At 36.9% G+C, this 27,475-nt stretch overlaps 1 protein-coding gene across 1 annotated transcript; it reads left to right on the top strand.

Annotated features, from left to right (window-relative positions):
- Positions 1 to 116: 116 nt before the first annotated feature.
- Positions 117 to 27,413, top strand: LOC110686356 (sucrose transport protein SUC4-like). Its single transcript, XM_021862948.1, has 5 exons — positions 117 to 1,215; positions 9,074 to 9,816; positions 11,599 to 11,662; positions 11,738 to 11,781; positions 26,975 to 27,413. The coding sequence occupies exons 1-5, from the start codon at positions 627 to 629 to the stop codon at positions 27,140 to 27,142; spliced, it is 1,608 nt and encodes a 535-aa protein (XP_021718640.1). The 5' UTR covers positions 117 to 626; the 3' UTR covers positions 27,143 to 27,413.
- The last annotated feature ends 62 nt before the right edge of the window (positions 27,414 to 27,475 follow it).

The following is a 27,475-nucleotide window of genomic DNA, read 5'->3' as shown; positions in this document are numbered from 1 at the left end:
AGAAAAACCCGGTCTTTCGAAGGAGATCGAAAAACTTTGTCTTTCGAATGAGATCGAAAAATCCAAGTCTTTTGAGATCGAAAAATCTTTTTCCGAGAGAGAAATCATTATTATAAACTTAAAATAACAAACAAAAAGTCTAAAAATACAAAGTTTATAATAAGACGAATCTAACAAGATCCAGTTTGATAATGTTTTTCTTTATACATTAGTATTAAAATACGGTTAAAAATTAATCAAATTATTAAATCAGATTAGACTACACCAGATGTCCTTGTTTTAGGTGAACAGAACATGTTTTGAATCGATTTTACGTTAGAACAATTAAAAGAACCACAACCTTGAAGTTATCCAATTAACATTAACCCCAATCAATCATACAACTTCATCAAATTTCTCCTGTATTAAACTTTCCGTAATTTCGCTTAAGGCAATAAGCATCATCCACTTCCACTTTCCAGCAAAAGCGCACCCCACCCCACTCTGGCCCCACCTTTCCCCCTTCCCAAAATGCAAGTCTACATCATCCTCTACGCTTCCCCATATTCTTTCTTTCTCACCTTTTTCTCCCTCTCTCAAACTCTCCATTTTCCTCACTTCTTTACTCAAAAAAAAAAAAACCAAAAATGGAAACCCACCATGAAAATAAAACCGAAATAATCAGAGAAAAAAAAGACCCGCCACCAACCGAACCGGGTCGCAGAATCCGACCCATAAACACTACCACAACCCGACCATCAAATCGACCAAGACCACCACCACAACCACCACTAGCCCGAGTCCCACTCACGAAACTCCTCAAAGTAACCTCCGTAGCAGGCGGAATCCAATTCGGATGGGCCCTACAACTCTCACTCCTAACACCTTACGTTCAAGAGCTCGGAATTCCTCACGCTTTCGCGAGTATCATTTGGTTGTGTGGTCCTATTTCGGGGTTTTTTGTTCAGCCTTTAGTGGGTCATCTTAGCGACCGGTCCACCAACCGGTTCGGACGTCGTCGCCCTTTTATATTTATCGGGGCGGTGTTGATCATTCTTGCCGTTACAATTGTTGGATTTTCTGCTGATATTGGGTATTTGATGGGTGATAAAGTGGATGCAAAAAACCGGAAGCGTCCGATGGCGATTGTTGCGTTTGTTATCGGGTTTTGGTTGCTTGATGTTGCTAATAATACTACTCAAGGTCCTTGTAGAGCTCTTCTTGCTGATCTTACTGGTATTTTTTTCCCAATATTTCTTTGAAATTTTCATTTTTTTGAGTATGTTTATTTTTTTATTTTTACTGTTGAATTTCTAGGGTTCTTGTTTGATTTTTAATTTAAATGAAAAAGAAGAAAAAACTGGAAAGTATGAGTGAGACGAATGTTGGTTTATGTTGTTTTGAGTGGCAGCATATCATAGGGGAGAGAGGTGGCGGGGAACGTTGCCTTTTTCCGCCTTTTGCCTAATTTTTTTAAAAAATATTCTTTTTATTTTGTGAAAATTATTTTTTAAGAAAAAATCTTTATTATCGAATATGTTTTTTTTTATTTTTTTTAATATTCGAAAATCAGAAAAATATTGTTTTTTTTGTTTGTTTTTGTTTTAATATTGGAGTTTTATAATAAATTTGGGCAATGCTTGATAATGCACTTATGTTAAGGCTTAAAGCTTAATATTTTTGTTAATTATCTTTTAATTTAAAGTAAGAGATACTACTAGCGTATTAAGAGCATCCACAATGGCTAGCTACATGTACGTGTAGCTAAGGGTTGCCGCATCATTATTTCTCGAGCTACATGATTTAAGCTACAACCTCAACAATGACAAACTACTTCTTTTGTAATTTTATTATGTCCCATGTTATGACATAAAATAAATAAATATACATTATATTAAACAAATAAATATAATAGCATTAGGTGGAGTGAAAAGAGCTATGTAGTTTGGCTTAGCTACAAGAGGTTGTAGCTTCACAATGGCTAGCATGTAGCTAGCAATTATTTAGAAATTGCTAGCAGGTGCACAACCATTGTGGATGCTCTAAAATCACTATCAAAAGGGTTTGATTATGTAATAGTTGGAAAGATGGTTATGCCCCTTCAAATTGGATTTGTTAGTCAAATTGATGGTGACATGTGAATTATGTTTAATTTAATACTACGTTAGAATGAAGATAATTCTAAATTGGGATTATCTAGGCTTATGTAGTTATGTTGTGTTTCAAATTGATAGACTGATAATGACAAATAATGTAACTCTTTTTAAAATCAACTAATATACAAGTACTAAAATAACAACCGCTAACATCATCCTATCCTAAATTTGTACACATGTCATGTTGAAATTAATAGTTTTCCCTCTAACACTATATATGATGTCATCATTTTATATTATTATACTAGGTTAGAAACCGTGCGATGCACGATTTATATAAAATCTATTTTTATAATTTGTACATTTAAAAAAATGGATAAATCTGATATAATACCTGTTTAACGTCGCCTAATACATATTTCAATGTAGGATTCCATTTATTAGTGTGCTATCTACTTTTTTGAACTTTACAATTGTTTCATTTTTTAAGGATAAATTGATATGTTTTAGTTGTAATGTACAAGCTTCTAATATTTAAATTTCAAGATTGTTAAATATGGTAGCTCCAAAAAAAAAAAAATGTCATCATCCTTACATTTAGGCGGGAAAAAAATTTATTACGAGAGTGACATGTGAACAGTGATGATATCAACAACGTTTTATTTTAGTAATTAGTTAATAGATTTTATAAAAATTATGGCAGCTATATTATTATTATTATTATTATCAATTTCCGAAAAAAAAATGTTTAGTTTTCATGCCTAACTTACCAATTCCTAGGCTTTATAGTTTTCTATGTTTCCTCTTTCTCTATATATTCCATACCCAGTGTATTCTGTCTAACAATAGTAAATTAATTTTTCTTCTCAGTACCCCTTTCATCATTCAATTTTTCTATGAGCTCTATTTTTTATTTTAAATATTTGATGTATTATTTATTTTAGGTTTATTTTAAAAAAAATTTTGGTATGAAATTATAAACAATTTTATGAAATTTTATTTGTTCAAACTGTGCATCGCACGAGGCTAATCTAGTTAATTTATGTGAGGGTGTCTCATGGGGTTTTTTTTTTTTTTTTAATTTTTTTTAATAGTTAATTCATGTGAGGGTGTCTCATGAGGAAACACAAGACTTGTTATTAGATTTTTATTTAAACATGATTAGGTAGTACTGTAGCTGTGAAAGTTGATATATGGAATCAATTTTAGTCATTTTAGCTTATAAAAAAGAATCAGGTCCTGTAGAAATTAAGTTGATACAAGTATTTTATTTTAGATTTTTAGTAATAGACGAAAAATCGTATATTTATAAATTTCTTTCGAGATGATTATGTTTTTGATATGTTGATGTAAAAAATAGGTCTATTTCTTCATGTAGATGTCATATTACTTGATGTTTTGCGAAGCTTACGAAATTGTTAGTTGTCTAAGAAACTTTTATTAGTTAGACTGTTTATTTCCATTTGAGTTTGTGTTTCATAGAAAATTATTTTCAATAGAATTCAGCTTTCAAACTTCGTTTTTTTAATGTTAAATAATAAGTAATAAGAAAATTGTTTAGGGTGGGGAGGTGGGATGGAAGTTGGAGCCTAACTCAAGCTAGGCATGATGTGGAAAATGAGGCACTCCTTAATCCAAGGAAATCATTCTCTTTCACGAACCAAACAAAAGAGAATGTTGGAAATAAATTTTCCCCTCAGCCAAACACATTCACATTCAGAACTCAGAAGTGACTGGTTGAAGTATATGATGCTTGATTATGTTTTAGAAAGCTGGTATGTTCTCTTGGTAGAATTATGTGAAATGCTATTGCCAACTTGCCACCTATTGAATTTACAGTGAAGAAGGATGAAGAACACTTGATTAGAGAGAAAAAATAGATAGAAGAAGAGAGGAATATTATTGATCAAGTAAGCAAAATGAACTGTGGGAATATTACAGCTATATAAAGCTGAGTTAGTTATTACAAACTCACTAACTCATTACAAAACAATATTCTGTTATAACAGAATTCTAACAACCTGCTTACTCTTACTCATCATCTGATGTGGCATCTTGATCATCTATATGATCATCAACATCCCCTTGCAAGCTAGGAACTGTATCAAAATTCATTCCTAGCTTGGGCTTAAGCTTGTTTTACTGAGTTGAACCCAAAGTTTAGTTGTGATATCTGCCAATTGCTCCGCTGTAGGAGTATATGTCAGTTCAATCGGCCCTTCTAGTACTTTATCTCTAGTGAAGTGGCAGTCCAATTCAATGTGTTTTGTGCGTTCATGAAACACATGGTTTTTGCCTATGTGAATAGCACTCTGATTGTCACAATGCAAGGCAACCGGCTGCAAGCTCAAAACACCAACTCTGTAAGCAATCTGACCAACCAAGTGGTTTCTGAAGCTGCGGCAGCCATGGCTCTATACTCGGCTTCACTCAAGCTTCTTGAAATGGTAGACTGTTTCTTTGACTTCCAGAAACGGGTGATTTACCCAAAAGCAACACATACGTTGTCACTATCTCCTTGTATTAGGACATGCTGCTGCCGGTGTTAGCTAACCAATAGCATATAAGATAATTCCTTGACCCAAAGTATGTGAGACATATCTCAGTACACGGTGTAAAGCCTTCACATGAGATAACCTTGGCTGCTGCATAAATTGACTTAAAGTCTATACATATCTCTGTAATGCTCAGGATCAGAATGTACCCTCATCTGCCATAAGCTTCACATTTGCTGGTAAAGGAGTCTTTGCAGCTTTAGAAGCATCCATGTTGCAATCCAAAAGTAATTCTTTTGTGTCATCACTATGCCAGTCTCAAATGACTAACTTCTATACCCAAGAAATAATTCATTACTCCTAGATCTTTGATGCTGAAAACTGAGTGCAAATGTTCCTTGAACCATCTTAAATCTGTTTCATCAGATCTTGTCACTATTATATCATCCACATACACCATTGTAATAGTGATCTGTCCATTCAACTTCTTAACGAACAATGAATAATCATTCTTTGATTGTTGATAATTCATCTTCTGTAATTCAGTGTTTAGCTTAGCAAACCACTGTCGAAGCTTGCTTCAGACCATAGAGTGACTTCTTAAGTCTGCAGACTAGATTACTTGGATTTGCAACACCTTGAGCAACTCTCATGTAAACTTCCTCAGTAAGATCTCCATGCAGGAATGCATTGTTGATATCCAGTTGATACATATTCCACTTTCTACTTGCTGCAATAACTAACAAGCACCTCATAGTTGCCATCTTTACAACTGGAGAAAAAAGTTTCTAAGTAATCCCCTCCATACTTCCGTGTGAAACCATAAGCAACCAGCCTTGCTTTCAGTCTTTCTATGCTTCCATCTGCTTTAAGCTTCACTTTATCAACCACTTGCATCCAATAGGCTTCTTATCCTTGGGTAAAGATACTAACTCCCATGTTTCATTCTAAATCAGGGCATTTAACTCTTTCTTCATAGCTGCAACCCAACCTGCATCCTGAGATGCTTCTAAATAGCTTGCTGGTTCTGAAATGACTGCAGTCTTGTCTATCAAAACGTTCATAGGAGAAGGAAGCACATCAAATAATATTGCACCAATGATTACTACACACACATAGTTACCCAGATAGCTTGGTCTTTTCTTTGGTCTGTCTGATTGTCTCACTTCTGTAGGGTGGCTTATAGGATGAATAATAGGAGCACAAAGAGGTTCTGATTCTGTTGTTGGGGTGGATAAAGGAATAGACTGATCATTAACCACATAAATTGTCTGGATTCAGCATTTTCTGAAGTTAAAGTCTCGGAATGTATTTGAAAAGGTTCTGGGATCATATATTTTGTATCCAGATCAAAAGGAGTATTAATAGGTAAGAAAATGGGATGTTTTGTGGTGTTATTTTGTGTTTCATAATGGAAAGGAAGGTGCCTCTCATAGAAGATTATATCTCTAGATACAACCACTCTTTTAGCTTCCAGATCAAATACTGTATAAGCCTTTTGATCTGGTGGATAACCCAATAGCACACATAGAGAAAACCTTTAATCAAATTTTGTTTTGCCCACTTTCAAGGTAGAAATGTAACACAAACACCCAAATACCTTCAAATGACTCAAATCAGGTTTCTTCCCATTCAACAGCTCATATGGTGATGCAAAGTATACTGAACTCAATGGCATTCTATTGATCACATGAGTTGCAGTTAACAAACAATCTCCCCAAAACCTTACTGGAACTCTTGACTGAATATATAATGCCCTTGCAGTTTCTAGCAAGTGTCCATGCTTTCTCTCCACAACTCCATTTTGTTGTGGAGTGTCAGCACAAGATTTCTGATGCATAATCCCATTTCTTCTGTAAACATGCAGAATATATCTTCTGTAAACTGGATGGATTCACTGTAAAAGATTGCAGAATCAAAGAACTTCAACTTCCTCCTTTGATACCATATTGAATTTACAGTAAAGAAGGATGAAGAACACTTGAATAGAGAGAGAAAATAGAGAGAAGAGAGGAATATTATTGAACAAGTAAGCAAAATGAACTGTAGGAATATTACAGCTATATATAGTTGAGTTAGTTATAACAAACTCACTAACTCATTACGAAACAATATTCTGTTATAACAGAATTCTAAAAACCTGCTTACTCATCATCTGACGTGGCATCTTGATCATCTATATGATCATCAACACCACCTGCATTCTGGTTTCATGCAACAAGTATTGATAGGCTTGAATTGAATTCCCTATCTTTTGTTTTAACATAATGTCCATTTTATCAATTCTGTGGTTACCAGTAAAACATGAGCTAAAGCAGGCTTACTTTTATCTTATTAATTAATAAAACAATGTTTATAAGAAGCAATACTACCAATAGCTCTGAGGATGTAATAAATATCTGTGGCAGGATCTCTGCTATAGTGCTCTGCACGAATAATAGGAATATAATCTTGATTCTTTTCTGATACTTGATCAATGCCTGACTGAAGTTCCCACCTTTCCGCCCTTGCCACTGCCATTCTATGAACCACCGACCTCTATAACCCAGTTAATGTAATCATTCATTAGAACCTTTCCGAACTGATTTGTTATCTTCAACATCTCTAACAACTTCACATTCCTCTCATAAATCAAACTCATGGCATTGAAATGATAGCCAGGTTGTTTTATAACAAGTTGGTTAAGGAAATTTTTCTAAATGCAGATTATCTCAGTGGACTAAATGGCCTAAAAATAACTCCATGCTGGCAAACCTGCAAGGTGATAAAGCCTGCCAACCTTAAAGATTCAAGACGTATTGGCACAACATTTAGTCCAAAAACCCATTCATATTTTGTTTGCATCGCAAGTGAAGTTAACAAGATATATGGATGACCTTACTCTGTAATTCCTGGAGAGATGCTGTCTCCCTCGCTAAACACTGCTACTATTTACATTCATACCCTTCCTTGAGTTGACCTTGGTTTGAAGAGCCTCATTGATTATTTTCCAAATGAAGTACTTCTATTTTGGCAGGATCTCAAACGCCCTTATCGTTTGAAGTCTGCCACAATCTGGCATTAGCAAAGAGATTACCTTGTTTAAAGATAACCAGGCATATCATGGTTTTAAATGGATAAGATCCTGTTGTAGAAGAAAACCATTTGTAGTCCTCTTCTTTTAGGCTATTAGAATAAAGTCTTATTAGTAATATTAGTCCTCTTCTTTTATGCTATTAGAATCAAGTCCTATTAGTAATATTAAGTACGAGGATCTTGTCTGTCACATTTCTTGGAAAGTGGAAACATACGTCTAAAGAGGGAAGCATTCCAAGAGTTCTAATTTTTTTCTACAAGCAGGGCCTATGAGCAGAACCGGGTACCCGGTTGGATTTGCTGGAACTTGTCCCAAAAGGCTGGAACTGATTAGAGCTGATTCCTAAAAACCAGAACCGAGACCGGAATCGGAACCACTCCTAACCGGGTCCAGCAAACAAGGAACCGGTCCCAAAACCGTTGGAAACCGGTTCAAATAAATTAAGAAATTGATCAATCTTAAAAAACGAAAACAAATCATCCAAAACAAAAGCTTCAAACCCCAAAATTTAGGAGAATTTCAAACAATCTACAGAATATGAACCAAGAGAGGCCTCACATAAAAGTATAAAAAAATCGAGAAGAAATTAATATGAAGATTGTTAGTGAAGGGTCCAAGAATCTAACTTTCCACACGGCAGCGGAATATGCATGAAAATCAGATTTGAGATATTAAGAAACATACTCAATTTGAAGTGTATTGAGGGAAGAAAATCTATTATTGTAGTTGGGAAGCATAGCAAATGGTAATTGCGAACTAGCCTTTTGTGGTGGCTATGTCTGCTAGCTGGTATCTAAGAGAGGGAAAGTGAGTGAGAGATCTTAAACCATTTAGGGTTGATTATTTGCAAAATTACAACTATACATGTACTAGCATGTGAGGGATGGGCTTGGACTTTATCTGTTAATGTAAGGATTTGGCCATTGGTTTCTTTTTGCTCAAGTCTAATTAATTTTTATACATTGTATAAAAGTGGGCTTGACAGGTCTAGTTCACTTGCAAACAGTTCAACCAGGTCCGTGGGTACCGGTTTTTTAAATTTAAGAACCAGAATTGGAACCAGTGATGATCGGGTCCCAATTTTGAGATTTGGAATTGGTACCACCAGTTTCGGTTCTGATTTTAGATCTGGTGGGTCCTCACCGGTTCCGGGTATGGAATTGGGTACCCATTATTAATGCGAAATTTGTTAGAGTATAAAACCGGAGAACTGTTTATTTAAGTTAAATGTTTTTGGTTTTCTTCTGCTCACTAAATTTATATTGTGGCTGCCCTATATATAGGATAATTAAGTGGCTGTAGGATTTATAATTTGTTTATTGAAAGTTTTGATTGTTTACTTTTCTACTGATCTACTAGATGTAGATGTCATCATAAATATGTGTAGACGCTAATATATTGTCTTGTATTATTGTTACTTGTATTAGGAAAGGATCATAGAAGAAACAGAGTGGCAAATGCATACTACTCTTTGTTTATGGCTATTGGCAATGTCCTTGGGTTTGCTACAGGCTCATACACTAGTTGGTTCACTATTTTTCCATTCACACTAACTTATGCTTGCAGTGAAAGTTGTGCCAATCTAAAGTCAGCTTTCCTCATTGATATAATTTTTATTGTTATAACGACATATATAAGTATCACGGCTGCCCACGAAGTTCCATTGATAGTCAGGAGTGAAGGTACCAACGTGGCTGAAGGATCTCAGCCATCTAGCCATGAACAAGAGGCCTTCTTTTGGGAGCTATTTGGAACTTTCAGATACCTTCCTGGATCAGTTTGGTTGATCCTTTCAGTTACCGCACTGACTTGGGTCGGGTGGTTTCCCTTCCTTCTCTTTGACACTGACTGGATGGGTCGTGAGGTTTATGGTGGTGATCCAGATGAAGGTAAACTTTACCATCAAGGAGTTAGTACAGGTGCTCTTGGCCTAATGTTGCAGTCAGTCATTCTGGGTATAACTTCAGTATTGATGGAAAAGCTCTGCAGGAAGTTGGGTTCTGGAATTTTATGGGGCGTATCAAACATTGTTATGTCCTTGTGCTTTGTTGCGATGCTTGTTATAGCATTTGTAGTAAGCAAAGTAGATTCCACTGGTTCTGCAGGTCCCCCAAATGGTGCTGTTATTGCTGCAGTGACTGTTTTCACGATTCTGGGTATGCCATTGGCGGTAAGTTACTTTACATGTGTATGTGTGAGTTAGTGTGTGCACGTTATGTTCAGAAAAAAAGCATTATTACAATTCGTCAGCTGAGTAAGCTTTTTTATTCCTAACTATTGTATGAAAAAATTAGGGTTTAATAGGAAGATTTTGGGAACCAGGAGAAAATAAGGGGTCCTGTTATGGGGAAAATTATGGGCAGCTTTGCAGATAAATTACTTAATTTGTCCTACGCAGTTTAAGAACTTGGATTTTCTTGTTGGTGAACATATGCTTCTGTGACAATTGTGTGGAGTGGTGGCATCAAATTGTAACAATTAGGGGGTGTTTGGTTTGGGGTCTTCAAAAAATGTTTAGGAAACACTGCCTTTGCTTTCCTTTTTTAGTTGTTAGTTATGCTACTATACTTTTTTCCCTTATATCATGATCACCCCCCTTCCCATAAACCATGTTTGACCGCTTCTTTGATCGCCTGCATTATACCTCACTATTGCTTGAACCCACCTTCCCAAAGTACCACCCTACTGCTTGCAACCCACCTCTAACCACCCTCCTAAGGCTAAAACCATCATATCTATTGCAAAAAATACACCCACCCCAATACAACCCCAACCATCTTGAATACCTCCAATAGCCTTGAAATATACGCTAATCATCCTTGAAAATCGTCCCATCCCACCCACTGCAAAAATCACCCAACCAATTCAAATACAAATCCAAATCCAACCAATACTCCTCAAAATAAATCAAACTAACTTATAAACTACCTCACCCACCACAAAACTATAACCCCACCCACATTAAAGCCACAACCTTAACTATTGCTGACATCTACCTAACCACCGGATCTAAGACGAGGAAAGAGATATAAATTTGTCATGAACAAAGTGTTAAAGGAGTTTTGGTGGAAAAGAGAGAAGGGTAGTGCAAAGGAAGTGGTAGTGTAGATTGAAATGGTGGTGGTTGTTTAATGTTTATGGAAGTGTAGTAGTGGATAGTGATTGATTAGAGTTTCCCTTTCCTATTTTTATAAGAAACATGTGAAGCTTAGAGATTTTCCACTCCATTGTCCATGTATCGGCAATTTTAATTATACAACTTGAAATACCTTGCAGTTTATTACCGGTTATCATAATTGCTCATTTTTATAATATGAGCAAATTTTGCTCATGTGCAAAATTTTCGTTCATTTCGCTTAATTTTTATACTTGCTTTATGAGAAAGTTTGTAAGTAATGGGGAATGAAAGCAAAACCGAATTGTTCATCTGTGCAAATGAGAAAAATTGATTTGCTCATGAGGGCAAAATCGATTTGCTCATGTCGGTAAATGAGCAAAATCAATTTGCTCATGTCGGTAAATGAGCAAAATCGGATTTGCTCCTGTGGGTCATCTGGGCAAATGAGCAAATCATCTTGTGCAGAACTGGTGAAGATGTTGTATCTCTTTCCTCTTCAAAAACAAAACACCCCCCTTAGGATGTTATACAAAGATTGCAAAAGAACATATACGGTGGAAAGGATCAAAGAATAAGATAAACTAGGGAGGAAGAAAAGGTAGGTAATCGAAGAAAGGAGCAATGTTGGGGTTGGGCACTTTTCCGTGAATATTAGGACATATTTGTATTTGCAACGACCTTACCGTGACTATGCTGTTGAACTAGTTTAGATTGATCTAAGCCAGTAACTCAATGTTATGTTTTCCTCTAGATTGCAGATCACTTATAGTATGATTGATTTGGCCTCAGTAGGATGTGCATTAATTTGATGCAATTTTTGCTTTTTGATTGCAGGTGACTTATAGTGTTCCATATGCGCTAATTTCCTCCAGGATTGAGTCTCTGGGGCTTGGCCAGGGTAAATTTTGTAATATTTTCTCTCTGTCTGTACAATGAGTCAATGACTTCATAGACTAATGATTCCCTTTTGTAGGATTATCAATGGGTGTACTAAATCTTGCAATAGTGATCCCTCAGGTCAGTTTATATGCCTTATTCTTTTATTAGTCGTATTTATTTGATTTTAGAGGCTATAGAAATCTCATTGTTGATTGGAAAAAAAATCATTATATATACGACATGATAAGTTGAGCATAGTACACACAATAAGCTCATGATCAGCTCCCAAAGCTTATAACATTTACTCTAAATGTTTCACTTGACTTCCTTTGTGAGCATCTCTATCGAGCTGGATGACTTTTAAGTTTGAACCGTAGACATTATTAGTTTGTACTAGGTCCAAGCAAGCGAGGGCCAAGGCTTACTCCTATCTTTGATCCACTAATCTATAACCATTGTTGGACCTAATGTTAGAATGGATAGTGCAACTGATCCAAGTCTCGGCAGGCTATTGCAATGGGCTTGACTAGATTTGACCTAGCTCAGTTGGCTTTTTATAATGTTTACCTAGCATTCTTTGGAAGAATGTGGTATAAATAAAACATACGTAATTGTCATAAATTATTGGTGCAATTGATAATTTAAGTTGATCTCTATAGTCACTACCATTTTTAGATCACACATATATTAATTTTATATCCATAACACTCTTAACTTTTGCATGAAATTCCTTGAAAAAGATATGAAAAAGTTATATGGCCTAATGTTTTGTTTAGATCCTTTATTAAAACTCCATAGTCAACATGTAGTCAATATATAATGGAAGAGTAATGAAATAACATTCAATAACTAACTCTACTGTATCTAGACTTGACAATCGTGTCGTGTTGTGTTCGTTTTCGTGTCGGAAATTAAACGGGTTGGGGAAGGTCAAAACTTACCCGACCCATTTAATAAATGTGTTGTGTCGTGTTGACCCAATTAATTAATCGTGTCTGAACCCTTCAACTAACCCGCTTTTTTCATGTTCGGTTCGTGTCGTGTTGAACTGAAAAACATTGGTTTTATTCAATATATTTATCAATAATTTCATAAATTAATGGGTTTTTATATTAGGCGGGTTGGGTCGTGTTAATTTCGTGTTAAGAATCTCAACACTAATCTAACCTGTTTAATTAAACGTGTCGTGTCGTGCCGTGTTGACCCGTTTAATCAAATATGCTGAAAACCCCCGACACTAACCCGTTTTTTTCGTGTTTGGTTTGTGTCGTGTTGTCGTGTCGTGTCAGTTTTTTCCAGCTGTAATTGTATCCAAGTCTTATCATGAAGGAATATGATAGGCGGTAGCACACCTATCAAAAATAATAAAACCTTAACTCGTCCTCCGAGAAGGTGAGCTGCTGTGAATTATGAATTATAAGTAGTGAATTAATAAAAATAGGATTGAAATTATCAAACTACTAAAGTAAGAAAATCAAATAATTAAAACATCTAGAATTAAGTATCACCACTAGCATAATTAATACAAGACAAATTCTTATCCCAATAATAAAGTACATGTCTCTTTTGTCATTGTAGTTGCTATTTTTAGCTACTCCAATTGCTACTTAAAAGTCTTTGCAAAAAATATTGGTGATGAAGTCTTTGCCCACAGTGGTATATCGGTCGACCTGCACTCAAGACCAATGATTTTATGAAATAGCACCTTCACTTGACTTTTATGAAATAACACCTCCACCTCCACCCAAAACTAAAACATAGATGTCTGTAAAAGAAATTTCTTCATTATCAGTACCCAATTAGCTATCAGGAACCGATTCTCACTCAACAATTAAGGCAAGAATAATTCGAAAGCTTGAGTCTTTGATTAATTAATTCGAAAGCAAGAATAATTACAAGGATAAATAATAGCTTTAGGCTATCAATCTCAAGAGTAGCTTTAGGCTACAAATCTCTAATGAGTTCACTCAAATTTTCTGGATAAGTGGCTACTACAACATTCATTACATTTTATACTCAAGCACTAAGCATGCCCTAAAGCTAATTAAGGTTGACCTCTAAGACTGGGAACAACAATCTTTTTGCCATGGTTACCAAAGTAGTGTCTCCTCCTTTTCAAGCTTCTCTTTCCTGAAATGGCTTTCTTGACAAAGGCTACTGCCTTTCTTGTTTCTCCACTTCTGTCCCAGCTTCTGTATTTCCCCCTTGGTTACAGTTGAATTTGATTTGCTTGTGAACTTGACCCACTTGGTCAATGTGACCTATCTTGGCCCTACAATGAGAAACCTTAATGGGCTAGCCCAATTTCGGATCCATCACATTACCCGTCGCCTCGAGATTGTCCTTGTCCTCAAGGTGGAATGTCGGAAAATGCCCCGCTATGGTGGCGCCATCCTCCCATGTTGCTTCGAAGTGGGGCAAGCGTTGCCACTTAATCAACACTTCAGTTTTAGTGCCTCGCCCTGCTGCTCACTGTCGTACTTCCAACACCTCTCTGGGTTCCACCACCAACTCCATAATAGCCTTCAATTGCGCCGGAATTGTTGTATTCACCGGAGCCGACCCAATAGCGCGCCTGAGTTGCGAAATGTGGAAAATCGAGTGGATCTTGCAAGTAGGGGGAAGATCCAACCGGTATGCCACCTTACCCACCTTCTTGACCACGCAAAATGGCCCATAGAAACGCGCCCCTAACTTTTCATTAGGACGATTGGCCAGAGATTTCTGGCGGTATGGCTGGAGTTTCAAGAACACATCCTCTCTCACCTCGAATTGCTTATCACGCCGCTTCTTGTGTGCATACTCTTTCATGACTTGTTGGGCTTTCAACAGGTTAACCCTCAACTCATCTAACATCTCATCCCTCTCCTTCAACATCTCTTCCAATTGATTTCATCTCTCTCCTTCAACATCTCTTCCAGTTGATCCACTAGAGTTTTCCCACTTTCAATTCGCCAGAGCTTCAGAGGGTCCCGCCCATACACCACCTTAAAAGGTGTTAGCTTGGTGGATGTGTGGGGCGAGGTATTGTAGGCATACTCTGCCAATGTAACCAATGTGCCCACCTCTTGGGCTAGTTGGCGATGAAGCACCAAAGGTAAGTCTCCAAACCCTTGTTCACGATTTCTGTTTGGAAGATATGTCGTGCTTCTTTTCAGGTGAACTCCCTGCAATTGGAAGAGTTCTCGCTAGAAAATGCTCATAAAGACCCTATCTCGATCAGAGACAATGGTGGAGGGAAATCCGTGCAATCGCACGACTTCTCGGATGAAGTAATCAGCCACCTTGAGGGCGTTAAATGGGTGCTTCAGCCCTATGAAATGGCTATACTTTGACAATAGGTCCACCACGACTAACACCGAATCAATCCCCTTGGACACCGGTAACCCCTCCACGAAATCCATGGAAATATCTTCCCAAATGGCCGTTGGAATCGGTAAAGGTTGTAATAACCCTAGAGGACTTCTCTGAATCGCCTTATTTTGTTGGCAAACATCGCACTTTCGGACATAATCACCCACTGCCCGTCGCATCCTGACCCAAAACTAGTCAGCGACGAGGCGGAGGTAAGTTTTGACCTCTCCGTCATGGCCGTCGGTTGGAGTATCATGGTATTCATGGAGCAAGGTCTGGATAAACTTGGAAGACTTAGGCAAAACGATCCTTCCCTTGAACATGACTCTTTGGCCTTTTAAGTGAAAGCCTACTGGGCTTTCTTCTCCTTTCTTAAGGCCCACGCAGATTTAGGCTAGCCATTCATCAGTTTCAATCTCCTCTTCTAATTCTTTCCAGTTCACGCATTGAGAGTGACTCATTACACTCAATTGCACTCTTCCTTTGATCCATACGAGATAGAGCATTGACAACCCGATTTGATGCCCCCGGTCGATATTGCACCTCAAAATCAAATCCCACTAATTTTCTCATCCATTTTTGATACTCCCTTCCCACCTCTCATTGTTGGGTGATGTAGCGGTGACTTTGTTGATCGGTCCTCACCACAAAGTGCCTTCCAAGGAGGTAGTGCTTCCACCTCATAATTGCTAAGCATATGGCCATAAGCTCCTTCTCATAAATCATTTTTTCCCTTGCCCTCACTCCCAACAACTTGCTAAAGTAGGCTATTGGCCTCCCACCTTGCATCATTACCGCTCCAACTCCAAACCCGGAAGCATCGGTTTCCACAACGAACTCTTTGGTGAAGTCGGGCATGGCAAGAACGGGTGCCTTTACCATGGCCCCTTGAGTGCTTCAAAGGCCCTGGTTAAAGTTAGGCATTGATCTCATCTTTTAGGCCATTAATGAATTGGCCTCTCATTATCTCCTTTGGTATATCATCAAGAGGGAAAGCCAACTTGATAAGTTTTCTCCCATACTCCTCCACAGTCGCCGTCTGAGTTACAGCCAACCATTGCTCCTGAAGTGTTCTGGAGTTAGTTGGTCAAACTCCTACAACACACGGCAGCATAAATCTGTCCAATTTGCGAAGCGACGTTGCCGGTTTTCCCAATGATACCATTGCAAGGTCGGGCTGTCCATCGCCATCACCGCCGCGGTAACTCGATCTTCATCAGAAAGTTGATAAAAATCAAAGTACATCTTGGCCCTCATAACCCAATTATCCGGATCTTTCCCTCAAACACCGGCATGCCAAGCCTTTTGTGCTTCCATCGGCCACCGTCGCCACCGCCTTCCTCCGGCCACCCTCGTGGATCCCTTCTCCTCCATTCCGGCATACCGAACCCGCCTCCCACTGGCGTTCGCACTTCATTTTCTCCGTGAATTTGGTTGTTGTCTCCCTCTATTAGGACGACAGGTGGTGGTCGGGGTGTAGGAATCTTTGCCATTGCGGCCCTCACTTCTTCCTTGAACTTCTCATCGTCTCTCGCTACCATCGCCGCCTAAACCTCTTGATCGTTCCGGAAACGGTCGATTCTTCCTTCGAGCCTTACCCTGTCCTCCTTCTGCCGCTTCCTTTCCGCCTCAAACAACGTCGTGAAGTGGTCGGTTATGGCCTTCTGGGTGTCGGCCATGGCCCGGTTAACTGCCTTTGCTACTACTCGACCAAGGGCGGTCATCCAATTTCCCTTCAATCGTCTGCAACCTCGACTCGACCTCCTCTATTTTCTCATCCACTGGTCGGCCTGTTACGACAGAGTAGCCACCATGATCAACTCGCTGTGATACCAAGTTGTCAGGAACCGATTCTTACTCAACAATTAAATGCTAATTGATACGAAAATAAGGCAAGCTTGAGTCTTTCATTAATTAATTCGAAAGCAAGAACAATTACAAGGATAAATAATAACTTTAGGGTATCAACCTCAAGAGTAGCTTTTGGCTACTAATCTCTAATGAGTTCACTAAAATTTTCTGGATAAGTGGCTACTACAACATACATTACATTTTATACTCAAGCACTAAGCATGCCCTAAAGCTAATTAAGGTTGACCTCTAATACTTAGGAACAACAATCTCTTTGCCATGGTTACCAAAGTAGTGTCTCCTCCTTTTCAACTTGTCTCTTTCCTGAAATGGCTTTCTTGACAAAGGCTATTGCCTTTCTTGTTTCTCCAATTCTTTCCCAGCTTCTGTATTTCCCCCTTGGTTACCGTTGAATTTAATTTGCTTGTGAACTTGACCCACTTGGTCAACGTGACCCATCTTGGCCCTGTGGTGATAAACTTTAATGGGTTGGCCCAATTTCGGATCCATCACATTTGCATCACAATAGCCTTCCAAAACGTTAGGAAAGCGATTAACATGCAAACATACCTCTATGGTACTTTTAAGATACTTTAGTAAATAATAAAGAGCAACCCAATGATCATCATTTAGATTGTGGATTTATCTACTAAGTCTTAAGACCATATTCTCTTCACCTTAATTTTGCTGAAATGAAATTATTTTTACTAAACTGAAATGTTTTGTGCTGCACTTAAATTAATTTTACTTAAATTATCTTTACTATACTAATTTTTTTTTTCCTCTTATTTTCTATTATATTTTTTCTTTAAACTTACTGATTTTTACTGAAGTGATTTTTTTTGCTAAACTGAACTTATTTTTACTGAACTTAAATTAATTTTACCAAATTGAAATTATTTTTACGAAATATAATTATTTTAAGGTGAAAAAACATGCTTAAGTCTACTTACTGCGTATGAAATGTCCGAACGTGTGCAATTCATTAAGATCACAATACCAATTACCTTTTTCTTAGAGCTCTTGAGACACATTTGGACCCTTGTTCTTCACGAGCTTCTTGTTGACATCATATGGAGCTTTACTAGGCACAACATTAAAAAAGTTAAAATTTTAAGAATCTATTCTAAACAGTTGGATCGACTCATAAAGAAACCATTCTTGGTTTTCTTAAAATGAATACCAACAATAATATCAACTTCCCCTAAATCCTTCGTTTCAAAAGTTAGTGGAAAGAAAGACCTTATTTTCATTGACAACTTCAAGATTGGTACTATTAAGCATATCATCTACATATTAACATGTTATAACACAAGATGATTCAAAAACTTTGAAAAACAAACAAGAATTCAAAAATTTTATCAGAAAGCCACTACTTGTAATTAAGAGACTTATTAAGACTACTTGCTTAAATGGTTTCTTATGTTTGGGCTTAACACAAATCGGACATTTGGAAAAGTTCTCAAACATTTGTATAGTTAATCAAATTCATGTCCTTAACCTTTTCAAGTAGGAAGAGTTTAAGTAACCTAAACGATTATTCCAAATGTTCAAAGTCTCAACATTATAAGCAAAGGAAGTACTTTTATTTTCCTTCATAACATTAAAAACTAACAAACCCACTAAGTTAACCTTTCCCAACAAAGTCTCCATTCTTAAAGATTACAATCTAAGAGAAGGTACATATGACACATTGTTCAAAACTTTCGGAGGTAAGTTTAAGATGGACCTTTCCTTTGCAAAATATGTTGATGCTCTAGTGTCCAAAATCTACTCAATTTTGTTCTCCACCAAGTTGGTTATATCCATCATCGCCGCAATGATATCATCTTCATGACATTGGCTTGTGAGGTGTTGGCAATTTTCTTAGCTCCATGCCTTTGAGTGCATTGGTATGCTTTTTGTCTGGTGATTCTAAACACAAAGTTGAAGTTGATCTACTTACTATTGGAAATAGTAATTCAATCGAAGCGTTGTATGCACGCCCAATCGGGCGGATGACCTGATTGCAGCTAAGAGACCCTTCTCTCGTGCCCGATGGCGTGGTTCGCCTAATCGGGCGGATTATCTTGCCGGGAATTATTGTTTTTTTGTAGGTATACTTGCGCTCGATCGGAATTGGGCATGTATTCGTGCTCGATCGGGCGAGGTTCGCTTGATCGGGCGGCAAGACGTCAGGTTTGACGATCCGACTCGCCAATGAATCTTTGTCGAGTAATTCATGCTCGCCCGATCGTGCGGTCGTGATTGTTTTGTCCGGGAGTGTGTCGCACTCGGGCCCAATCGAGCGGTCGTTAGCCTAATCGGGCATGCCTTTTTCCTGTGTCGGTTTGTGTGTTTTGTCTTCTATTTTTGGAGGCATATATATTGATAGGTTGTCGCACACTTGTAAAAAATAATTCCCGGCAAAACCTCCTAACAATGTAGTAGGGTAAGTAGGGTCGAATCCACACATAGATGGCTATTTAATCTAACCTTTTAATATTTGGGGAAACTAAATTATGTCACGAAATTGGGATTGAAAGGTAGCCTAAACTAAAATAAGAATACAATTAATAAAAAGGGTTAGGGTTATGGTTCACCATGTTTATAGTTCCAAATCAATCAAAATACCATTGACAATTTAATTAATCAAGTATTTAGTGCAATTGCTAAGCCTACGGCCGGGTCTTTACGCTCTCAATTCAACATATGTAGTACGGTCGCTAACATCATCAGCATTGCTAATTGTAGGCAAGCCTCTAAAAGTATGATCTTTCGATTCTAAACTTTTATCAACAAATAATTAATCAAACAATTGATCAGGTGTAAGATTAACAATATAATACTATCAATTAGAGAAATCAATAATCAAAATATCAATAATAACAATCAAAATTCATTGTATAAACGTGGATTTCCAAACACTAGAAATAAACTACTCAAACATGAAATAAATAATTTAAACTAAATCTAATAAACAAAGTATAATTAAAAGAGATAAATAAAATACCTTAATGAATAAAATCAATGAACTCAAGAACAATCCATGAAGAATCCATGGAGTTGTCCATGAGAACCTAGGGCTAAGAGAACCGAAAGTGAACGTAGTGTGAGAATAATGAAAAGCATCGGGGAAAATAATAATCCCTTGGAGTATTTATAAAATCCTAAATTCTAATCTAAAAATAATAAAAGAAAAGAAATAAGAAAATATAAATTACATAAGTTGCAATACAATTGGACGATAGAAGATGACATGGCACAAAGACATGGCATGATGACGCTTGATGGAATCAAGCAACAGGCCAATGACGTGATGTAATGATGCCTCATGGGCTGTTGTTAATGTCACTCGCCAAAACCCATGGGCGCAGGCGTGGCTGCGGGCTGGCAGCAGTGGGCGCGGGACACGGGACAGGGGACAGACCCGCAACAAATCTTGTGGGTGGCTGACTGCATCACTTGGATTAAAATGGCCATATCTTCTGTTCTAGGTAATAAAATAGCGATTACCTCCCAATGGTCCACATATATTTGTGTACTAATTCTAATGATTCTTTCGCTCTCCATGATAATCCCCCATGGAACGGAAGTCTTGCTTGTTTTCCAGTTGTGCATATTTCACAAACTTGTTTAGGATCTTCAATGGTAGGTAATTGATGCACCATGCACTTCGATTGCAGGTTTATGCCCAACACGTTTATGCCAGTTCCATGACTCATTCTCTATAACACCATAGAAACATTTTTGTACCTCGGTGTTAAGTTAGAAAACATGTGATCCTTGCCATTTTTTTTATTGAGCACGAAGTCTTCCACTTTTATCTTTAAGAAGAAGAATATTACCCTCTATATGAACATTTGTGTCAATCCACCAGTTTCAAAAGAGTTAGTTTTGTTAGTCTGCTCCTATGAATATGATGAAAATGATAACTACTTAGCTTGTAGTAGTTGAAGAAATATAGATGAGGCTAAATAAATAATTAGAATGATAATGCGATGAAGAAATCTAATTTTGTCAATAATATAATTGGAAAGATATTTTTAATTTAATTTGTTGATAACTAGATAAATCTTATTTTATCAAACGTGGTAAAAGGAGGTACTTAAAATACATTTGAAAATCCATTTACTTCCTCCGTATTTAAATACTTGCTCCACTTTCCGTTTCCGGCCGTTTTTAAATACTTGTTCCGTTTCCTAATATGGAAAGTTTTACAATATTTGATTCATTTTTCTCAAATAGTGGACCCAACATAAATCATATTTTATTAATTTCACATTATCTCTCCTCTAATTGTCTCAACTACTTTTACTTTTTATAATTTTTTATTCTTCTATCTACCCTGCGACCTCCATATTTTATTATTTTATACAATTTCTCCTAAAATTTTGCGCATAGAGAAATTGAGCAAGTTTTTAAAAATAGAGGGAGTATTTATGATTTAAAATAATAGTCACTTTACACCTTTTTTAATTTTTTTTAATTTATATATATATACTTAATATGAAAATATAGGATATTACATAGAGCGACAGAGAGCATATTGATATCATGACATAACAAAATTTATGCCGTGTCGGACCCCATTTTGCCTATGAGTATTGAGTTGTCACACCTACTACTTGAGAAACCAGTGAAAATGACAAAATATGAAAATCTCTTATACCAAGCATGTGGTGCTTACTCCAGGCCATACAATGACTTACGCAAAAGACACCTTAACGATTGATGCATACGTACAGTTTCTTAAAGCTCACCATGAAGAGAGGCTTTTTTGACATAAAACTGATGTATAGACCATGCCTTTGAGAGCTAAAGAGTAAGAAAGGAGCAAGTACACAGGCTAAACGTTTCACCACAATCGATGCAAACTTGTATTGTCTTCCCATCGACTTTGGGCCTTTGGAGAGTGGGCATGACGGTTGGCAGATGGTTATGATTTTGTAAATGATGGAGTATGTTAGGTGACAAACATCATCTAAAAAATCACACAAATAAGATGGAGATTGTAATTTAGCAAAGGGTAACACACTCTCATCAAATAACACATGACAAATGATAATTTTACAATAGGATAAAACATAACATTTGTGGCCACGATGTTTTGAAGGATACCTAGAAAATACAGAAGTGGTAGACCGAGGTTGAAACTTATTAATAGTGGTAGATATGAAGAGAGGGTAACACAAGCAACCAAAAACCGAAAGATGAGAGTAAGAAGGAACCTTTTAGTATAGTACTTGAAGTGGACATTTATCACCCAAAATATGTTGGAAGAATATTAAGGATATAAGTTGTCATTTGTAAAGCATGATGCCTAAAAGGAAGGAGGAAGGGAAGCCCATGAGAAAAAAGAGTACGAGTGATTTTATTGGTAGATCTAATTTTCCATTTGGCTTTTCCATTTTGACAAGATGTATGAGTGCAAGAGAGACGAAGAGACATGTTGCGATATTTCAAAAATCCCAAAAAGAACATTGTCAAACTCTCCCCCATGTCCCATTATCACATTGTACGATTTTAGTATTACGTTTAAGTTAAAGTTGGATAAGCTTATAATGCATGACAAGGAGAAAAATAAGAAAAGTTATTAATATAATAGAATGGGAGAAGTATTAGGAATAACATTCATTTATTTGCTTGCAGTAGCATTATATAAACGCAATATTTAATTCATTTTTGAAACACGCTTTTTTAAGAGATTATAAGAGACAAAATTAAGTGCATTTGTTTTCCTCTCTTTTGTGTGAAATTATTTGTGTCAACCAAGCTTCTAACATAAATTGGGTTAGAATATCAGTTGTAAAAACTTTGAACTTCTCATAAACATCCGACTTCCTAGTTGAAGGAAAAGTCTATAAGAAATTTGAAAAATCATCCAATAATATTACATAATATCGATGCCCTAAAGAACTAAAAAAAGGAGAAGTCCAAATATCACCATGAATAATATCAAAAGGCATAGAAATACTAAATATAGAGAAAACAAGAAGTAACTTAAGTTTGATTGAACCTAAGAGCATCTTTAATAGAGCAACCAAATAAGTGAATAACCCAATTGATTATGCCAAAGTGAAGGAGAGATGACTTCAAATGTCGAAGAAATAGCTTGATTGTTAATAGAAGAAGTAAGTGGATGATGGTCGCCCAACTATGACATCTCATTATTAGCATCTTCGTCTGAAAGTCTTTCACCGAAAACCAAGAAGGATCAAATTTAACTAACACAGAATTATCAGTTATAACTTTTAATAGAATTACAATTGTTAATGAGTTTGGGGGCATGAAGAACATTATTAGGGGAAGGCGAACGAGTGTAACTAACTAACCATAGCCATGAATTGGAATCGATGGACCATATCCCACAATATTACCATTAGGATAATTGCTCAAATTGATGAAAAATTACTATTAGATTATGTCAAATGTGATGTAGCTCCAATGTCCATGTACCATAATGGATCGGGTCTGTTAAGACTCTTGAGAGTCATATAGTGCATTGCCGACTTAATGTTCGTTGGAGCATAAGAAATGAGTTGCCCATTTGAAGAGCCATGTAAGCCTATGTGGACGTGGGCCTAAAATAGCAGGTTGCCAAATAGGGATTGTATGTTGGCCCATCCTTGTTTCAGAAATAGGCAAAGTGGAACGACCTAATGAGGCATCCAAATTCCAACCCCAATTTGGGTACTGCAGCTGAAAAGAAAATTGTGGCCATTGTTGTGCCAAGGATTGTTGTTGCTGCTGACCACCGGTTCTCGGCTGGCACCGCTGCTACTGCCACCATGGCGGGCATTGCTGCTGTTACCACGGCCACCACCACCATAATTCTTTCAACCATGTTATTTTTGCCATGAGAATGTCCTGTATACACCAATTTTGAAGAGGGATCATCATAATCCAAGTGAGAGCAACCACCATTATCGATTTTGAGCCTATAGAGTATGCAAGGAGCGATAAAAGGGAGGAACATAAACCTTTTGTCGAATAATATACCCACACCCCAAGTACGCACTTATGAGATCTAAAACAAGTACCCACACCCCAAGTACGCACTTTTGTCTACTATTGCTGTGACATTCTTTAGAGTTGATGACAATATGTCATACTAGTGGTCGAGAAGTCGTGCTCGAGAGTAACAACACGGGAATGTTTATTGTCTTAGAATATAACACGCAAACTATACCTAGCCTCCATGGTCATTGCATTCTATTCAAGAACAATGTACAAAAGTGTTGGTTGTTATCTCCTTATTTGGAGAAAATTAAATTATAAAATAATTACAGAAAAAGAATGATTAGAGTAATTGAAGAAGAGAAAAAGAAAGTAATAAGAACGTAAGAATAATGGAAGATTAATAAGCATTAATTTGCATCATTATTAGATTAATTATAAATGTGTAATCAAATTAATTGTTATTAATCTTCAGGAAGAATTTTTATCACATGAGAAACACATTTAATTTTAAGAGTATACCATCGAATGTATGTTTATATTTTATAAACACTTTGCGAGTTATTTTATAATATTATAGTTACATAATTGTTAGTCTATGTTGTTTATACACGAAGGGAAAACGAATATTTTCCGTTGCAAGATTATGTGATAATTCCCAACAGTATGGTATTAGAGGCGGATACGTACATACATATTGTATAAATAAAATGGAAAATTCGATGGTAAGCCTATCAGAATGATTAAATTGACATCATCCATATGTTCCATGGGGAAGTTTCGAAAGGAGGATGTCCCTTATTGTAAGGATTTGTATAAGCCTATTGAAGAAGAAAATAAGCTAAAAAACCAAAACCGAAAAGCATGGAAATTGGAGAATCGTAAGGCGGTAGAGTTTATTAAAGCATTTTCAACATGTCTCCACAACATATTGATCAAAGCATTTTTCAACATGTTGCTAATGACACTAATGCCTACAAACTACGACGAGGATACTTTTGCCCTAGAACTTGTGATACATACTCTTGATGAAGGCCTCCATCTCTATCCATTGTTGATATTTTCTCTTGTTTCTTATATTGATACTGATTGGGGAGGTTGCTTGTAACGACACGTTCTACATTTGGTGATTTTGTGTTTTTAAGGGACAACTTGGTATCTTGATCGTCCAAGCGACAACCAACTATTTCTTGTTTCAGACTTCCTGCTGATTATTGGGGAATTGCAAATGTTGAATCTGCATCGTGTTGGATTCGAAATCATCTCTTGGAATTGCATTATACGATTATGAAAGAGTTTGAATGCTTGCCTTTCCATTAGAAACCATAGTTTATATATACACGGTTACAACATAATAATTAGGCTAAGATTATGGAAACTAACTAGCTATAAGTAGAGGTGGGCATGGGCCGTGCGGGCGACACGGGCCACACGAGATTGGCCCGGCCCGGCCCGGCATGAGCCAGCCAGCGGCACGACACGACACGGTGATCGAGGAGTGGGTCGTGGGCTGTGCCGTTAACACGATTTCAAGAATCCGGCACGAGCACGGCAAAAACCCGCGGGCGACACGGTAGTTTGGCCCGCCGGCACACCAGACACGACCATAAAATAACATAAATAATAATAAAGAACTATAATAATAATAATAAGAATAATAAAAAGAACAATAATATAAAAAACATAAACATAAATTAATAAAATTATTTAAATAATATATCCATTTTAAAAATTGTTCAAAAAAAAATTTAAAAAATTATGGGCGGCCCGGTGCCCGGTGCCTGCCGTGGGTTGGGGTGTGCTAAATGGTGGCCCGGCACGGCACGCCAAGATGCAGGCACAACACGAGCCACCACCAGGCACGGCGAGGCACGACCCGCGGCGACCCGGCACGGCACGTTGCCCATCTCTAGCTATAAGTTAGGAACATTATATACTTAACAATTAAGATGTATAGAATAAATCAAAATATATTTATCATATATTCTAACACACCCTTGTTGTCGAAGCGAGAGTTCACAAACGCTAAGGTTGTCCGAAATCATCAAATAATACTTGCAGAAGACCTTTTGTAAATATATCAGCAATCTAATAATGGGAGAGAACATGAAGAACTCGGACTTCTCCTTAAGCAACTTTTACACGTACAAAGTGAATATACATGCTACACTGAATTACCCGATAAGTAGATGGCACTACATTGTTACAGTAACCTAGAGTAGCTTTATGAATAGGACAATGTAGCTCTAATAATAAGTTTCGGATTCAACAAGAATCGGAAACATTAGCAATCCCACGGTACTTAGCTTCTCCACTAGAACGGGATAGAGTTGGTTGTCTTTTGGACGATCAAGAAATCAAATTATCACCAAGAAAAAGGTACAAGGAAGAGTAAAAAAGGTGGTGTGCGTCCCACTTTTATTTTATTTTTTTTCTTTTTTTTTTGTATTTTTTTTTTCCTCCTCCGGACATGCATTCACGTGCAAAAGGGACAAAAAAGTGTAAGGGATTACCACTGAGAGTGTATTATGTACCATTGAAACTCCGGCGGAATTTTAAAATGTATTTTGTATCACTGAAACTCCAGTGGTATTATTTGACAGCCCAATGAGACTTTTTTAAAAGTGCAGCAAAATGACCTTTTTACTCCTGTGAGGCATACCAAAAGCGGCTCACGGTGAGCCTTTTGAAACGCCTTCATTCATCCATTGGGCCTTGCTTAAGTTGAACAACTTCAAATGCGTAATTTCCTTACAATGGGTGATCCATATTCATAAAGGATTTTAGAAGTATCCTTGTTTACTCTATTGTCAATAGAGGTTTTAGTTTTGATTGTGCCTTCCAGGGTCATTGGGTAAAAAAAAAAATAAAAAATAAAACACAATACTTTGTATATGAAATGCTGTGTTGATGCATATTTATAATTTGTTTGGACCATTTTTTTTTTCCTTTTTAACTCTTCGATGTTTTAGAGATTCTTATTGCTGCTGCGGACATTTTAGATTTTGTTTACTCCATTGGCTGATTACAACAGGAGATATTGCTCTATTATAAAAAAAAATTAAAAAAATAAAATAAAATTGTAGCTCTGGTAAAAAATTCATGAGAATTTTGTTTTTTCCTTGAGAATCCATGATTAACAAAGAATGCATAAACTGTCTTAATAAATGCTCTGGTGAATATGCAGGTGATTGTATCCTTGGGAAGTGGGCCATGGGATCAACTGTTCGGTGGGGGAAACTCACCATCCATAGCTGTAGCAGGAGTTGCTGCCTTTGCAAGTGGACTCATGGCAATTTTGATTTTGCCTCCATCTAGAACCGAGAAAACCAGAGTTCGAGCGATGCATGTATGAGGTATTTCTGTGGTTTGATTTTGTATAGCTATTCATGCATAAAGCATAGATGGCAACCTGTGAATCATGAGATTTGTACATAGTGATCCTCCATTTATTTAATAAAATGAGATTGTTCCACTCAAAACTGTTTCAGCTCTTACCAGTTACCACTACAATGTCTGGTTGGGTTTACATTGTTTAATGTGTTTTGTGTCTATGAAGAATCAAAAGAATTCTTTTTTATATCCAAGTATGATTAAATAGAGATAGACAGAAATTTTGTTTTTCATACAGAAATTTACTGAAGATTGCATATTATACTTTCACCTTGAGGACACAAAAGTTCAAATT

Source organism: Chenopodium quinoa, unplaced genomic scaffold (genome assembly GCF_001683475.1).
Source record: "Chenopodium quinoa cultivar QQ74 unplaced genomic scaffold, ASM168347v1, whole genome shotgun sequence".
In the NCBI taxonomy this organism is placed as follows: domain Eukaryota; kingdom Viridiplantae; phylum Streptophyta; class Magnoliopsida; order Caryophyllales; family Amaranthaceae; genus Chenopodium; species Chenopodium quinoa.
This window is presented reverse-complemented; position numbering and strand designations above follow the sequence as displayed.